The sequence below is a fragment of the Ipomoea nil genome, unplaced genomic scaffold (assembly GCF_001879475.1).
Source record: "Ipomoea nil cultivar Tokyo-kokei standard unplaced genomic scaffold, Asagao_1.1 scaffold2159, whole genome shotgun sequence".
Taxonomy (NCBI): domain Eukaryota; kingdom Viridiplantae; phylum Streptophyta; class Magnoliopsida; order Solanales; family Convolvulaceae; genus Ipomoea; species Ipomoea nil.
Window position 1 is genome coordinate 3,961,130 of NW_017618587.1, and position 17,752 is coordinate 3,978,881.

General features: G+C 37.2%; 4 protein-coding genes across 4 annotated transcripts; all 4 read right to left on the reverse strand.

Annotated features, from left to right (window-relative positions):
* Positions 1-699: 699 nt before the first annotated feature.
* On the reverse strand, positions 700-1,758 carry LOC109149224 (aspartic proteinase CDR1-like). Its single transcript, XM_019296884.1, has one exon. It carries the CDS (start codon positions 1,756-1,758, stop codon positions 700-702), a length of 1,059 nt encoding a protein of 352 aa, XP_019152429.1.
* Positions 1,759-4,982: 3,224 nt separating this feature from the next.
* Positions 4,983-6,305, reverse strand: LOC109149225 (aspartic proteinase CDR1-like). The gene has a single exon (XM_019296885.1). The coding sequence runs from the start codon at positions 6,303-6,305 to the stop codon at positions 4,983-4,985; it is 1,323 nt and encodes a 440-aa protein (XP_019152430.1).
* Positions 6,306-9,022: 2,717 nt separating this feature from the next.
* On the reverse strand, positions 9,023-10,303 carry LOC109149226 (aspartic proteinase CDR1-like). Its single transcript, XM_019296886.1, has one exon. The coding sequence runs from the start codon at positions 10,301-10,303 to the stop codon at positions 9,023-9,025; it is 1,281 nt and encodes a 426-aa protein (XP_019152431.1).
* Positions 10,304-13,707: 3,404 nt separating this feature from the next.
* LOC109149227 (aspartic proteinase CDR1-like) lies at positions 13,708-14,718 on the reverse strand. The gene has a single exon (XM_019296887.1). It carries the CDS (start codon positions 14,716-14,718, stop codon positions 13,708-13,710), a length of 1,011 nt encoding a protein of 336 aa, XP_019152432.1.
* Positions 14,719-17,752: the final 3,034 nt, after the last annotated feature.

Below are 17,752 nucleotides of genomic sequence, written 5' to 3' on the forward strand. Positions count from 1 at the left end.
TTTTTGAAAAAAAGTCTATAAATTGATGACCGAAATACCCTTATAGTCAACAATATTTAAACTATTTTGTTGATAAAGAATAAAAAATAATCATGCCACAATAATATTAGGACCAAAAGTGAATGTTCTAGTAACAAAAAAAATTTAAAATGGATTGATACCTATAAATCTAGGACCAAAAATGGAATTAATTCTTTTTGAAAATAATTATTCCACTTTGTGAAATGATGGCCAAAGTACTAATAGTGTTTTGTTCAATTTAGTCCTTATATTTTTATTTTGTTCAATTTAGTCCCTCTACTTTGAGAAATGATTGGTTAACAAAAAAAAAGTAATTATTTACGTAAAGTGCATTCACATGTGCATGCCAACAGCCATTTCTCATAGAATTATAGTTATATTTTTATCATAATTTTGTCTCATAATATTTTTCATATTTTCATATGACTACATATATATATATATATATATATATATACACACACAAACACATGTGTGTGTACGTACATGTATATGTTTTATTGTGTAAAGAAAGGGGAATTGAATAAATAAAAATTGTAGTTCATTGGATGACATACGAGTAAAAAATGACAATCGCAGTATAATTCTAATAATAATAATAATTTATTCAAGCAAATATGATATTGAACCATACAAAATTATTCGGTATATGTTATTCTAATGCCAAATAAAAACAAATTAAAACTTAGAGCAATCAGAAGGTTTAAAGGTAACAGTCTTGGCCACCAAGTCGTAAGCGACGATGTAGTCTGTCTCCGACAGGTTGCCGAAGATGGCTAAATCAGCACCAAGATTCGTGTTCGGGATGAGGGTCAAACAGACCAATCCTTCTTCCACTTCAACGAAAGTGCCTTTCGGCGACAACTCCACGTCGGCACCGGTGAAATGTGCAATAATTGTCGGCACCTCAAGACTGTCAGATGAGTAGCACAACGGGAATAGGCCTGATGAATCACTCACCGGCGTGGCGGAGATTGCGTCTTTAACAGCAGATTCGAAGCTCGTGTATAAATCCGACGGGAGATAAGTAAGTGTCGTTCCGGAGTCAATGATGATATTGCCTTCAACGCTAGCCTGTTTGATGCCTCCAGCTCGCCGGCCGCTGATTGAAACCGACGGAGATTTGACCGTTAAGGATTTGCCGCCGACGGAGAGGCGTTCCAAGTTGAGCCAGTAAAAGGTAGCCTGCTCGGCTTTTTTGATTAACGGCGTGGAAACGGCGCCAGTGCCACGAACCACGGCGTCAGGGCCGAAACTTATGTGGCTAGTGGAATTCGCATCCGGGGATAAGCAGTAGGCGAATTTGCCGCCGATTTTCTTGTCCAACTGGTAAATGATGGAGGTGGCGCCGTCGCCGCCGAGGCCGACGATGCCGGAGGTGTCGGAGCTGAACGTGCCGGAGTTTTCGTGGCCGCAACCGAACAAAACGCTCTTGAAGGACGTGTTACCTAAGGTGAGAGTGTCGATAGCCAAATCCCCGACCGTCGACGACTGGTCGCCGTACGTCACCTCGTACTGGCATTCATCGTCGGTCCCACAACCGAAGCTCTGTGAGGAGCTACACGTGTCGGAATCACACGACACCAATGCGTAAGAGCTGCTGTCCTTGGGATCAAACAACGGCAGAGATTGGTCGAAGCAACTTGTGCATGGTTTGCACTGGGTCCACGTAATATCACTGCCGGTATCCGCAATCCCGTACGTTTCAAACGGCGGCGTTCCGATGGAATACTTCATGACGTACCCTCCCGGAGCGGGCTTCACGACGGTCTTGAACTTTGCCGAGAAATCGCCGTTAATGCGATGATTGATATACGCCGCTCTCGACTGAGACTGGCGGAAGGCATGGCGGATATATTCGAACCGTGACTGGGAAGGGTGGCGGAAGGGGTTTTTAGGAGAGTCAGGGTGGATAAGATCAAGGGTAATGCCATTGATTTCTGCAAATAGCATAGCAAAAACACCGAAGATCATGAATATTTTGGACGCCATTTTTACTGTTGAGGAGGAAGCTAAGGAGATGGAATATAATGGAATCCTCTAACACTGCTCACCATTTATAGGGGATCGGAGAAACTACAGTACTGCATTTTTCTGCACAAATGCTATAAAGTTTAAATTTGGATAATATCTTCCATTATAGAAGAAAAATGTAATTGCTGTGATTATATCCCATTGATTTAGTGATTCTTACCTTTCAAAATTTTAATTAGCTCTAATTAGTAAGAGTGATATATGTTTAATTTAGAATATTCTCTTTTTTAAAAGTCTTACTTTGTGCAAATCAATATGGCAATATGCCGTTTCTACCAAAAAAAAAAATGGCAATATGCTAAGATTTTGTGGTCAAACGGCACGAAGTGACCCTCCATTTTTCAGATTGACTCGTTAAGCTTCAGTAGTTTGAAAAAATATATATGAATAAGTAATATGACAATACAATAAGTCAAAAATGAAATTATATTTTGTGTTGTTAAAGGTTGAATCCCTGGAGAAACTAGGTTATTGCATTTCTGGATAAATGCTATAAAGTTTAAATTGGGATAATGTCTTCAATCATAGAAGAAATGTAATTGTGGTGATTATACCATATATAAAGTTTAAATTGGGATAATATCTTCAATTGTAGAAGAAATGTAATTGTGGTGATTATACCATATTGATTCTGTGATTCTTACCTTTTAGAAATTTAATTATCTCTAGCTAGTAAGAAAGACATATGTTTGAGAATATTGTTTCTTTTTTAGTATATGGCAATACAAATAAGTTAGAAATAGAATTATATTTTGCATCACACATTAAAATATAAAATCTTCAAAATCAAACCCATTCCCTCTAACTTCAAACTCTTGTAGAAATCAAGCGGAGGGAGTGTCGATTCGGCCCCCGAGTAGATGATAATATTGCCGACGGCGATAGCCTGCTAGGACCCACTAACTGGAGCCATCAACTTGAACGTCAATTTTTTTATTAGTATTTTAAAAGTTAAATTGTACAAAAATAATTTGTACCGATCAATAAGCTATTCTTATCACGAATTAAAATTTAAAATTTTATCAACTTGATTAGTGTTACCTAAATAATTACTATTTCCAAAGCATAACTATTACTAAATATAATAACAGATTGTTACTTTTTAAGGGGATTGGTTTTAATTTCTTATTAGTAAATATTTGATATTTTATCTAATTAAAGTAACACGTATGATATTACTATTATTGAAAAATAATACTGAAATAGTTTTTTTTTTTCCTTTTATAATTCGTATGTTAATATTGGATAAAATTTAAATGAATTTGATGGGATAATGGACCTATATATATGACACAATCTAGTCACTTACTCACTTTAGTCTAGTAGTACAAAATCATCACAAACCAAGATCGGTCCAACGCTATATTATTCTTATTAATTATTCCAAAGGAATACACTGTCGCTGGTGAGACTCAATCCCTGGTCATTATTTGTTTCACATCTATGACCAGTTGAGCTACCCATGCGGGCATATTATCCTTATTAATTAAAATTATATATAGATGTTATAAAACTTAGGGTATGTTTGGCTCATGGAAAAATTTTCTTTAAATTTGAGGAAAACTAAATTTTCTATTAATTTGTTTGGTTCATATAAAATATTTTTCATTTATTTTTTGGTGAGGTAAGAGGAGCTAAAGTGCCCCCAGAGGTTAAGATGAAAAACATTTTCATGGTCTCCCTTGATATTTTGTTTTTCATGAAAAATATTTTTTTCATGGAAAATAAGTAGGACAATTATGCAAACTTTTATTAATTACCATTATTAATGTTGTTGTTATTATTATGTAGAAGTATAGTTGTCTTCAGAGCCGTTCCAATAAAAATTGGGGCCCTATTAATTTGAGCCATTTTATAAGTAATTTATATAGTTATTCAAAAAGTTGTATCAAAATATAAATATTGTATAAAAAAAATACATCTAAAATTTCATTTAAAAAGTGACATGCGCCGTGCACATTTAGACGCAAAATTATCTACCAAACTTTTGATATCAAGTGTACAGTGTACTCCTTCCAAAAGCTCATTTGACACGTGCCGTGCAATTGATCAAATCTCTCTTGCAACATACTTGATCGTAAGTAAGATTTCAACAATTTCAACTTTGAAAAACTCTTTTATGCAGAGACAACAGTAATTGAGATAGTCAATAATATTCGATATGCAATAGTAGCATTTGGAAAACAACCCATCTGTTTCAATGAATTCAATATACTCACTGCCCCTATCTTTTCTTTCAATAAAATCTCTTTAAACAATTTTAGCTCAATATATAATTCATTTCCATCAATATCACCAAAATGTTCATCTCTCTTAAAAGGTGCTTCTAATTAAACAAATGCAACAAGACTTCAAATCTATATATAGTAGCCATCGATTGTAACTTGTTACAACTACACAAAAAAACCTAAAGTTCCTTCATATACTCCATGTTGCTCATGTATAAAAAAAAAATGAACCATAAAAGATTATTCTGGTGATAATGAAGTTTCATCAACACTCTCATCAAATTGTTCAATATGAGCAGTAATCTCCATGCATGATTCTCTGATCAGGAGTGCCAGCATGAGTCTCAATGCACTTAGTCTAAAATTCTGTATAATATATATACATAAAAAAAAATATGGGGCCCCAAAAATTGGGGGCCCTGTGCGGTTGCTCATGTTAGACATGCTCAGAACAGGCCCTGGTTGTCTTTATACTCATTATTATTCCTTACAATTCCAAACTCAACCAAACAATGGAATCGATATTCCTATTAATTTATTTTTCACCAACCAAAAAATGTAATTAATCTTCCTGTTAATTTCTTTTCCATTGAATTTTAATTTTATTTCCACTCAAATATTTTCCGTGAACCAAACGGGCCTTATTGAATTGACAGCTACTTACAGTCCAAAATAAAATGCTAAATAGCAAAAACTAGCTTAGCCGATAGAACGAAGTTTAAAATTTGGAGCAATCTGCAGGCTTGATTGCTTGAAGGTGACTCTCTTGGCTTTCAAATCATATCCAACAAAGTAATCTACCTCGGACATGATGCCGAAGATGAATATACCGAGATCTTGATCTGGAATTATTGCCAAACAAAAAATACCTTCATCTACTTGTTGGAATAATCCCGGAGGTGACAACGCTACATCGGCGCCACCAGAGAAATGTGCAATAACTTTTGGCACCTTAAATTTATCACTTGTCGAGTAGCATAGCCCGAATGAGCCTCGAGGATCATCTACGGGAGTTGCCGGGATCTGTTTCATCAGTTCCGATTTCAGACTATCGAACACATCGGCCGGGATGATTGTCAGCGTGGTTCCTGAATCAATGATAACGTTGCCGGTCTGACCACTGGTGTCGGAAGTGGAAGATTGCTTGACCGGGAAGTTTTTGTCGCCGGCGCTTATGCTTTCTAAGGAGAGCCAGTAATATGTAGTTTTGTCGAGGCTTACGGCGATGGGAGTTGAAACTGCATCGGGACCGGAAACTATGGCGTCTGTTCCGAAACATATATAGCTTTTGGAATCAGGCTGAGGAGACAGGCAATAAGCGAATTTTCCGCGGATTTTGTTACCCAACTGCTTGACGATCGACACGCTGGAGTAGCCGAGACCGACAACGCCGGAGGTAACGTTGGGGAAGAAGACATTATTGTCGCCGCACCCGAAAATTACGTTCGTGAAGGAGCCGTCGCCGATGGTTAGTGTATCGGTAGCCACCTCGCCGCCGGTATGGGACTCGTCGCCTAAGGTGAGGTAGTACTGGCAGATTTTTTGGTCTGAACAGATAGAGCCGAAGATAGAACAGGTATCCGAATTGCACAGCGTCGTCTGGTACGAATTGCTATTCGCCGGAGAAAATATGGGTGAGATTTCCGGGAAGCAACCGGTGCAAGGCTGGCACTGAGTCCAGGTGACGTCACTGCCGGTATCGGCGATGGCGTAGGTTTCAAACGGCGGTGTACCAATGGAGTACTTCATGAAGTATCCTCCCCCGTAGGGCATCATTTCGGTCTTGAATTTGGAAGGATTGTCGTCTCTGAGGCGACTGTGGATGAAGGCGGCGCGTGATCGAGTGTTGTCATATTCCTGCCGGATCCAATCGAACTGATTGTTGGTAGGGTTGCGATAAGGGTTTGAAGGAGAGTTAGGGTGTATGAGCTCAACAGTGACGCCATTAATGGTTTGAACAGATAGCAAAGCAAAAACAGACAACGTCAAAACCACAATTAAATCCATGGATTTAGACGACATTGCCAGGGGCGCTGAAGAAGAATGAATTGAAGATGATTACTTACAACTCTGTCCAATTTATATATGGACATTCATGCAAGAATTTGGAAAACAATGTCGTCGGCAATTAAACTAATTGTCAATTTACAATATTTTCTATTTTCCTGTTCAACTTTAACTAATTTTCAATTATAAAACATGACATGGAATATTAAAAATTGTATCTAAATATTACCTCATTATCTTCATATATGATTTCTTGTATTAAATATTTTGGATTCCACCAATTCTACCCACAATTTGCCACTCTTTGACTAGGGCACCTGGCTCTCAGTTTGGCTCGCTAACCTAAGTTAGTTAAAATGACGAGTGTCAACTAAAGCCCGTGGGCCAACCCTAAACCACCCCGCGGTGAGGCGGGTTAAGACCTTGAGGTTTAAAATTTTTATTTATTTTTAAAGTTAGGCCCGCGAGCCCGCATGAGGTAGGGTTGTATAATCTTAGTTTGCAGGCTTCGAGGTTCGGCCACAAAAAAAGTCTGCAGTGGGAAGGGCATAATGGAGCGGGCCAACCTGCATTGACAGCCCTAGTTGAAATACTCCGCCTAACTATATTATTCGTTCTTTCACACAAATGTGCTGTCAAAATGTTATTATTCCTCAAAGGTTGAATCCCCATCGAAACTACATTATTGCATATAAATGCTATTATTGCATATAATGCTATAAAGTTTATATTGGCGTAATATCTTCAATTATAAAAGAAATGTAATTGCGGTGATTATATCGCATTGATTAAGTGATTCTTATTTTTCAGAAATTTAATTAGCTCTAGCTAGTAAGAGTGATATATGTTTGAGAATATTGTCTTTTTTAAAGGTTTTACTTCGTGCAAATCAATATGGCAATACAAATAAGTCAGAAATGAAATTATATTTTGTGTTGTCAAACTGTTGTCAATTATTCCCTGGAGAAACTACATTATTACATTTCTGCATAAATGCTATAAAGTTTATATTGGAATAATATCTTCAGTTATATAGAAGAAATGTATTTGCGGTGTGACAGGATAATAAGGCTGACACCCGACCCGGAGCATAAGTAGGCATCTGACCCGGCACCACATGGAAACCCAACGAACAAAACTCCAACGGGCAGAATTTCAATAGATGTCACCTTTATTGCCATTGAAGCCACCATTGATGAGAGAGAATTAAAGGCTTAGCTCCCCATTTATGTCTCATGTTGTTACCGTTAGCACCCTTGTATAAGTAGATGCTCCCTTCAGCTTGGGATGATACATTCAATATACTGGACTGAAACACAAAGAAAATACTATTGTCACTTATTAGCCTCATAACAATATTCACGGTAACATATTTACCGTCACGGTGATTATACCGCATTGATTTAGTGATTCTTACTTTTCAAAATTTTAATTAGCTCTAGATAGTAAGAGTGATATATGTTTGAGAATGTTGTTTTTTAAAGGTTTTACTTCGTGCAAATCAATATGGCAATACAAATAAGTCAAAAATGAAATTATATTTTGCGTTTCTCAAAAGGTTGAATCCCTTAGGAAACTATATTATTTCGTTTCTGCATAAATGCTATAAAGTCTAAAAGTGTGCGGGTGAGTGAGTGAAACTCGATCTTACGTCATTGTTTTCAAACTTCACCCCTATGACCAATTCAGCTATCCATGCGAGCTGCGCTGCCAAAATGTTGTGAAGTGGATGTAAGTGTTACAAATTCATCTCTCAAAATGAGCAATTTATTGACATTCTTAATTTAAATCGGTTAATTATGGGTCACATAGTCTAATTTACTTAATTATGGTTATAAAGCAAGATTTATACAATACATATTTTCGGATAATGTTGGCGGGTTGGTTCTTCACTCAAAAATAAGGGTCGACATATGGACAAACTGAGGACATGTTGACATTCGACGTACACATATAAGCACAATCAAATCATGCATGTGAAGCAAGGAAAACGTATGCGATTAGAAGCCGAATGTACATTCTCGGAACTTATAAAGAACTTCGGGTTTTGTAAATATGAATTTTTTAAGACAACTTATTCTTATATTTGAGAGATTATTTTTCTTATTATTGAAATTATTTGAAAAATAATACTAAAATGTTTTTTATTTTACAATTCTTATGTTATTATATTGGATAGAATTTAAATGAATTTGATGGGACATAACGCATGCTCTGGGAGGGCAATGCCTGGACAACATGCCTCATTTGGATGAGGATCTGATGTGGGAAGACATGAATGGGGCGAGGTCATGGCGTAGAGATCAGCCAAGAGGACATTGTAGTTATATTTCGTAGCAGTGTCTCCACCCTGGTTTATCTCTCCTTTTTGAACAAAAAATAAATAAATTTGAGGACAATGGACCTAGATGACTCAATATAGTCGTTTTAATCAACTACAAAATCATTACAAACCAGTTCATAAATAAGTCATGTACAATACATGCTAATCAATCATGATCGGTCCAACTCTAATAACCCAACCGGGTTGTGAAGAGCCTGCACATTAATTGGGAGTCAAAAATCAACACTACAATTGTAACTCAATTATATAGCAAATTTCAATTTTTTTTTGGAGAGTAAAACAATAGATGTTATAAAACTTATTGAATTGACAGCTACAGTCCAAAACACAACGAAAATTAAAATGCAAACTGAAATGCTAAATAGCAAAAATTACCCTAGATAGAAGCTTAAAATTTGGAGCAATCAGCAGGCTTGAAGGTGACTGTCTTGGCTTTCAAATCATATCCAACAAGGTAATCTACTTCGGACAAGTTGCCAAAGATAAATATATTGAGGTGTTGATCTGGAACTATTGTCAAACAAGAGATACCTTCTCCTGCTTGTTGGAATATTCCCCGAGATGACAACGATACATCAGCGCCGGAAAAATGTGCAACAATTTTTGGCGCCTCAAATTTATCACTTGTCGAGTAGCATAGCCCGAATTCGCCTTGAGGATCATCTATGGGAGTAGCCGGGATCTGTTTCGTTAGTTCCGATTTCAGACTATTGAACATATCGGTCGGGATGACTGTCAGCATGGTTCCTGAATCAATGATAACGTTGCCGGTCTGATCACTGGTGTCGGAAGTGGAAGATTGCTTGACCGGGAAGTTTTTGTCTCCGGCGCTCATGCTTTCTAAGGAGAGCCAGTAAAATATAGTTTTGTCAAGGCTTACAGCGAAGGGAGTTGAAACTGCATCGGCACCGGTAACTATGGCGTCTGTTCCGAAACTTATATAGCTTTTGGAATCAGGCTGAGGAGACAGGCAATAAGCGAATTTTCCGTCGATTTGGTTTCTCAACTTCTTGACGAACGACACGTTGGAGTAGCCGAGACCGAAAATGCCGGAGCTGACGTCGGGGAAGCCGGAATTATTGTGGCCGCAACCGAACATGACGTCCGTGAAGGAGCCGTCGCCGATGGTTAGTGTATCGGTAGCCACATCGCCGGCGGTATGGGACTGGTCGCCGTAGGTGATGTCGTACTGGCAAACTTTTTGGTCGGAACAGATAGAGCCGAAGATAGAACAGGCATCCGAATCGCACGGTGTCGTTTTGTATGAATTGCTATTCTTGGGATCAAATATGGGCGGGGTTTGCGGGAAGCAATCGGTGCAAGGTTGGCACTGAGTCCACGTAACGTCACTGCCGGTATCGGCGATGCCGTAGGTTTCAAACGGCGGTGTACCGACGGAGTACTTCATGATGTATCCTCCCCCGTTGGGGATCATATCGGTCTTGAATTTGGAAGAATCGTCGACTCCGAGGAGGCGACTGTGGATGAAGGCGGCGCGTGATCGAGTGTTGTTATACGCCTGCCGGATCCAATCAAACTGGTTGCGATTAGGGTTTGAAGGAGAGTTAGGGTGTATGAGCTCAACAGTGACGCCATTAATGGTTTGAGCAAATAGCAAAGCTAAAACAGATGTCAAAACTACAATTAAATCCATGGATTTAGACGACATCGCCAGGCCAACTGAAGAAGAATGAAGATGGATTATGGTGGAATAACACAAATCAGATCATACAACTCTGTCCAATTTATATATGGACATTCATGCCAGAATTTGGAAAAAAATCTAGGCAATTAAACTAATTGTCAATTTAGAATATTTTCTATTATTTTCCTGTTGAGCTTTAACTAATTTCCAATTATAAAACATGATACGGAGTTTTAAAAATTATATCTAAATATTAACTCATTATCTTCATATATATATTTTTTATATATATGATATGATTTCTTGTATTAAATATTTTGGATTCTACCAATTCTACCGTCGATTTGTCACGCTTTGCCTAGGGCAGCTGGCTCTCAGTTGGGCTCTCTCATCTGAGTTCATATAACGATTGTATTCGCTCTTTCATGCATAATATATTTTGAGTTTTTGACTTTCAAAAAAAAAGAAATTGAACCATTTTATAGAAAGTCTCACAATTTAATTGAGTATTTATTTCTGTTGATAAACATGAATAACATAAGAGAAAGAGATCTTAAGAGTATTAAGAAGATGAAGAAGTAAAACTGGAAAATCTTGTTCAGTTGCTACTGTTACATTGCTCATATACATATGGAAGATGGGTGAAAGATGAAGGAGGGAAAAGAGGTTATGAAAATAACCAACTAACTACTACTTGTAGCTAACTACTTCTTGTGCAAGCATCCATATCATTTAACACCCCCCGCAAGCTGGAGTATACAAATCATGTAGACACAGCTTGGAGATCAGACCATGAAAAGTGGCTGCTGTATGTGGCTTGGTAAACACATCTGCAAGCTGATTTGCGGTGGTAACATGTAGAAGCCTTAGAACTCCTTTTTGTATCTTCTCCCTTACTAGATGGCAATCAATCTCAATATGCTTTGTTCTTTCATGAAAATCAGGGTTTTCAGCTATTGCAATAGTAGATTTACTATCACAATACAACATAGCTGCAAGATTTTCATCTATCTTCAAGTCCTGCAATAGATAGATCAACCATTGGATCTCACATGCTGCTGTGGCAAGAGCTCTGTACTCTGCTTAAGATGAACTTCTTGAAATTGTTACTTGCTTTTTGGACTTCCAAGACACCAAGGTGCTGCCAAGGAAGATGCAGAAACCAGTGACAGACTTCCTGGTGTCTGGACATGCAGCCCAGTCTGAATCAGTGAAGCCTTTGATTTGTAAAGAGGATTTTGCTGAGAAGAACAAGCCTTGTCCTGGGGCAGATTTGATATACCTTAAGACCCTATGTGCTGCCTGCATATGTACATCAGTGGGGCAGTCCAAAAATTGAGATAGTTGTTGAACAGCATATCTAATATCAGGTCTAGTTATAGTGAGATATAGCAATTTTCTCACTAGTTTTCTGTATTGAGTAGCATCTTGAATAGTATTGCCATTTGATCTACTGTATTTAATTGAGGTAACCATGGGTGTACAAGCAGGTTTGCATTCCAGAAAATTTGTTTCTTCAAGCAATTCTATAGCATACTTTCTTTGAGTCATTGAGATGCCTTTGCTACTTCTTGCAACTTCTAATCCCAGAAAAAACCTTAAAGGGCCTAAGTCCTTAATGTGAAACACTTGATCCAAATGTTCCTTGATTTGTACCACCTGGTTTAAATTAGGACTGGCAAGCACCACATCATCAACATAAACAAGTAAAGCCACAAAATCATCATCTTGTCCTCTAGTAAACAAGGAAGGATCAGAAACTGCTTGTTTGAACCCCATTCCCACCAGCTCATGAGTCAGCTTGATGTTCCACTGCCTGCTTGCTTGTTTAAGACCATACAAGGACTTAACTAACTTGCAAACTTGACCAGGTTTGTTTGAAATGAGACCAGGGGGGCAGTTTCATAAAGACTTCTTCATTTAATTCTCCATGTAGGAAGGCATTGTTAACATCTAATTGATGCAAAGCCCAACCCTTAATAGCAGCAACAGCTAGAAGCATTCTGATGGTTGTGATCTTTGCAACAGGACTAAAAGTGTCTAAGTAATCTAGTCCATGTGTTTGAGTGTACCCCTTTGCCACCAGCCTAGCCTTGTGTCTTTCAATGGTTCCATCAGCCTTAAGTTTAGTCTTATAGACCCACCTGCATCCTATTGGCTCTTTGTTGGGAGGAAGATCTGTGATGATCCATGTGTTGTTGATCGCCAAGCCATTTCTTAGAGCTCTGATACCATGTTAATAAACATGAATAACAGAAGAGAAAGAGATCTTAAGAGTATTAAGAAGATGAAGAAGTAAAACTGGAAAAATTTGTTCAGTTGCTACTGTTACATTGCTCATATACATATGGAAGATGGCTGAAAGATGAAGGAGGGAAAAGAGGTTATGAAAATAACCAACTAACTACTACTTGTGGCTAACTACTTCTTGTGCAAGCATCCATATCATTTAACAATTTCTAAATTGATTATTTAAAAGAGGGAATAAATTCAATCTCATTTAGTGAATTCGTTCCATATATACTAGGTTTTGTAATTTGTAACGACATTCATAAGGCCATTATGGTTGATTCAATAATTTATATATATATATAGAGTTATCAAAACAGGCAATTCAAACTTATTGAGAAGGCCTCGATATGTTTAATCAGTTTTAAGACATGTTGAGTTAGTGTTATATATTCTCTGCTTGGTCCGTTTAATCCATGAGTTACATGGACTAACCCATGTAACCCACGGATTGGCTTATATAACACATCACCTCCTAAATTTTTAAATTTTAATTTTAATATGCAAAATTTTTCTTAAAGTACAAATTTCAAACTCTAACCTCAAGGTTAACTCATCCATATTATAACGAATTCTTCAAACAATACTGGTTAGTTTCATTTTGTATTTTTTTTTTTTCATATATAACTTTTTGACAAACATTATACACACACAATTTATATATAATTAAAATAATCAATTATATATGTTTAAAAATATTAGTTAATGTGATTAATATTACTTTATCTAATTATGAATTAATATAATTGTATAATTAATATATATTACATGAACTACATATTAGATTATATAAAGTCTGTTATATATAATCTGATCTGTATAAACTTATAAACTATATATGTAATAAAATTTAAAAGCCTACAAATCATAAAATTTACATAGCAAAATTCATTGACTAGAATAATTTTTTTTTTTTTCCATTATGGGTTAATTTTACAACATCAATACAATAATATAGCATTAATCTCAATTAAAATGATGTTATAAAACTTGTATAATTAAGGATTACCGTCCAAAACACTATAGGTATTAAAATGTAAACTGAAACAATGCTAAATAGATCAAACTAGCCGAGGCTGCCGAGCTAGATTAGAGCTTAATTAATATTTGGAGCAATCAGTAGGTTTGAAGGTGACCGTCTATGCCTTTAAATCATATCCAACAAGGTAATCTACCTCGGACAGGTTGCCGAAGATGGAGATACTACCTGGAATTATAGTGAAACAAGATATACCTTCTTCTACTTCAAGAAATGATCCTCGAGGTGACAACTCTAAATCGGTGCCGGAGAAATGTGCAACGATTTTTGGCACCTCAATTTTGTCACTAGTCGAGTAGCATAGACCGAATTGGCCTTGAGGATCGTCTATCGGAGTTTTCGGGATCTGTTTCGTCAACTCCGATTTTAAACTTTCGAACGTGTCGGACGGGACCATTGTCAGCGTGGTTCCTGAATCAATGATAATGTTGCCATTGGCCGAGGTTTTTTTAATGCCGGCGCGCCGACCACCAACGTTAGAAGAGACAGATTGCTTCAATGGGAAGCTTTGGTCGCCGACGCTGATGCTTTCTAAGGAGAGATAGTAAAATGTAGATTGCTCAGGATTTATGTCGAAGGGAGTTGAAACGGCACCAGTACCCTTAACAATGGCGTCTTTGCCGAAACTTATATGGCTTTTGGAATCAGGCTGAGAAGACAGACAGTAAGCGAATTTTCCGCCGACATCTTTATCCAATTGTTTAACGATCGAGATGTTGGAGTTTCCGAGACCGACAATGCCGGAGACGTTGCCGGAAAAAGTAACGCTATTTTGGTGGCCGCACCCGAACACCACGTTCTTAAACGAGGAATCGCCGATGGTGAGAGTATCAGTCGCCACGTCACCGACACTTTGAGAATTGTCGCCGTAGGTTAACTGGTACTGGCAAACGTTTCGGTTGGAACATTCGCCGGCGCTAGAGCCGACAAGGGCACAGGCATCTGAGTCACACGAGGCCGTCTTGTACGATTTGCTGTGCTTCGGATCAAACACCGGCAAGCTTTGCGGGAAGCAATCAGTGCATGGTTCGCACTGAGTCCAGGTGACGTCACTGCCGGTATCGGCGATGCCGTAGGTTTCAAACGGCGGCGTACCTATGGAGTACTTCATGATGTATGCTCCCCCATCCGACTTTATATCGGTCTTGAATTTGGCTGAACCGCCGCCGCTGAGGCGACTTTGGATAGAGGCGGCGCGTGATCGAGTGTGGTTATACGCCAGCCGGATCCAATGGAACTGACTGTTGGAAGGGTTGCGATTAGGGTTTGAAAGAGAGTTAGGGTGGATGAGTTCAACCGTGAAACCATTAATGGTTTGAGCATAAAGCAAAGCAAAAACAAACAACACAGCTAAACCCATGGATTTCAACGCCATCGCCAACTAAAGTCTGAAGATTGGGATAGCAAATTAAAGATATTAGTACTACTGTGTTCATTTTATACACGGACATTCAAGCAAGAATTTGGAAAGCAATCTCAGATATTTAGAAATTTACAACATTTTCTAGTAATTTCTCTCTTCAGCTTTAACCATTTTTCAATTATAAAATATGGAATTATTGGAAATTTAATTATTTTCTTGTATTAAAACAACAATGTTGACATCACGAGCAACGATAATATTCTTATTATTTTCTTGTATTAAAACACAAATGTTGACATCACGAGCAACGATAATATTCTTCCAAAAGGAACCCCTCACTTGGTGAGACTGTGACCAGTTGAGCTGCCCATACGGGTCAGCAACAATAATATTGAGTGGGGTGAACATGGGTACGTCTAACAATTATATAAATTAATGAAATTGAAAATACCCGTTGACCTAGTAATTTTAAGAGTAAATACTTAAAATGGTCTCTCGAATATAGCTAAATTCACAAATTGGTCATCGACTTTTAATTTCAACCAATTAAGTCCTTAACTTTGTAATTTTAACACAATTTGGTCATTTGTCTATTTGACCGTTTGTTGACTGCGCATTTTTATGATATATATGTAATTTCATGGTCCATCATCGGTTTTTTAAGGTTCCGGATGCATTTCTAGACCGCACTGTTACATTTGAATCCACTGCCGGTGCTACACCCCATGCCGGAGAGATTATAGCTTTTGATAGATAGATCGCCGAAGTCCCTGGAGTGGCTCTTTGAGAAAGCCGTGACTCCAAGCGATGTAGGCAAGCTAAATCGGCTCGGGATCCCCAAGCAGCAAGCAGAGAAGCACTTCCCCCCTCCGAAACGGCGCTGTCACCTCTAGGAGCGCTTAGGGGTGACCACAGTTCGGTTCGAACCGAACCATGCACTGTTGAACCATAACCGAAATCGAACGGTCCGTACGGTTCTGGTTCCGGTTAAGATTCGAGATGACAAGGAACCGGAACCGCCGGTTCCTGTTCCAAATCGGAAAAAATTAAAAAATTAAAGCTTTTTTTTTTTTTTTAATAAATCTGGTTAGAACCGACGGTTCCAACCGGAACCGGAACCTTTCGATTTGGCCATTTGCAGAACCGGAACCGAACCCGAACCGGAACCGGAACCGCGGTCATGTCTAAGAGCGCTCTCTAAGTTGAACCAACTCGTGATCCCCAAGCAGCAAGCGAAGAAGCACTTCCAGTCCGAAACAACGATGTCACCTCTAAGAGCGTTCTCTTGAGCTTTGCACGTGAAACTACATATATATCCTCAAAGATTGCGGTCAACAAAAGGTCAAATAGATGGAGGACCAAATCGTGACAATATTCCAAAGTTAAGGACTTAATTGGTTGAAATTGAAAGTCGATGACCAATTTGTGAATTTTAGCTATAGTCGATGGACCATTTTGGGTATTTACTCTAATTTTAACTTGGATTGTTTTTATTTATTTATTTATTTTTATTTTCTTTTAACCTGGATTGTTAATGAGTTAAATAACTAAAATGGTCAATAAACAAAAATTAATGGGTTTAAATTGATCAACCCATGTATGAATTGATCAACCTGATAATAATGATGTAAGCTGCATAAATCCTCTCTTTATGTCGCTATATTCAATAAAAGAGCACAATAAGATAAATCAATGGGTCGAGTACAAATTCACTCAAACCAAAAAGGTTAACTTTTGTAACCGTGTAATTGCAAAGTCAACAATCTAACCAATTTGATTATGACTGGCGCAATACTTCTATTACCAATTTGCAAAATATGATTATTGCACCATACATGGTATATGTTAGGTGCATTAAATAATACTGATCTATATATATTTAATACGAGTATCAATGCATAAAATATTAAAATTATTCACAATTAGATATTCTCCAAATTTGCCTTTATTGCTTTGAGTATTAAAAAAAACTATTTAATGGCGTGGAATATATATATATATATATATATATATATATATATATATATATATATATATATATATATATAACGCTATTACGGATTACATCTTAATATTTTTTTTTCATTTGAATCAATTTAAAACTTTTTAAAAAAAATAAAAAGCCTCACATTTATAACACTAAATTTATTAATATTATTCATGTTAGTATTAAAATTATACCTAGGATTTATACCACAGTACAAGATGTCAATGACCATATTAGATGGGTTGCTCCCATTTTTCTTTTTCAAATTTCTTTTATTCATTAGCTACCCTGACTAAGCGGACCCCATATAGCATTAAAAAAAAATCTATATATTAATCAAATATTGTCTCATAAAAAGTTAAAACGAGAAGAGGAATGTAGCATTACTATCATAGATATAAAGCAATTTTTTTTTTTTAGTGTACCTAAAGTTTCCACAATTAACTTAGAGGTTTAAGGATGCTCAATACACAAAGTCAAGGATAGATGACGTTTGAATTTTTTTATTCAAGATCAAAAAGTCAATACCACCACTGAGGATGAATCTCATAATCTCCCATTTAGAAGACCAACTTCATACCACTAGACCACAAAATCATTGATTAATACTAATTTAGTTGACTATTACTTTCAAAATTAATTAATTGGAGAAGGGAATAAAACCAGTCCCACTAATCAATTCATTCGATACATTAGAATTTGAAATTTGCCTTTTCTGCTTTGCGTGACGCCGTTAATGGTTTGAGCAGATAGCAAAGCAAAAACAGACGTCAAAACCACAATTAATTAAATCCA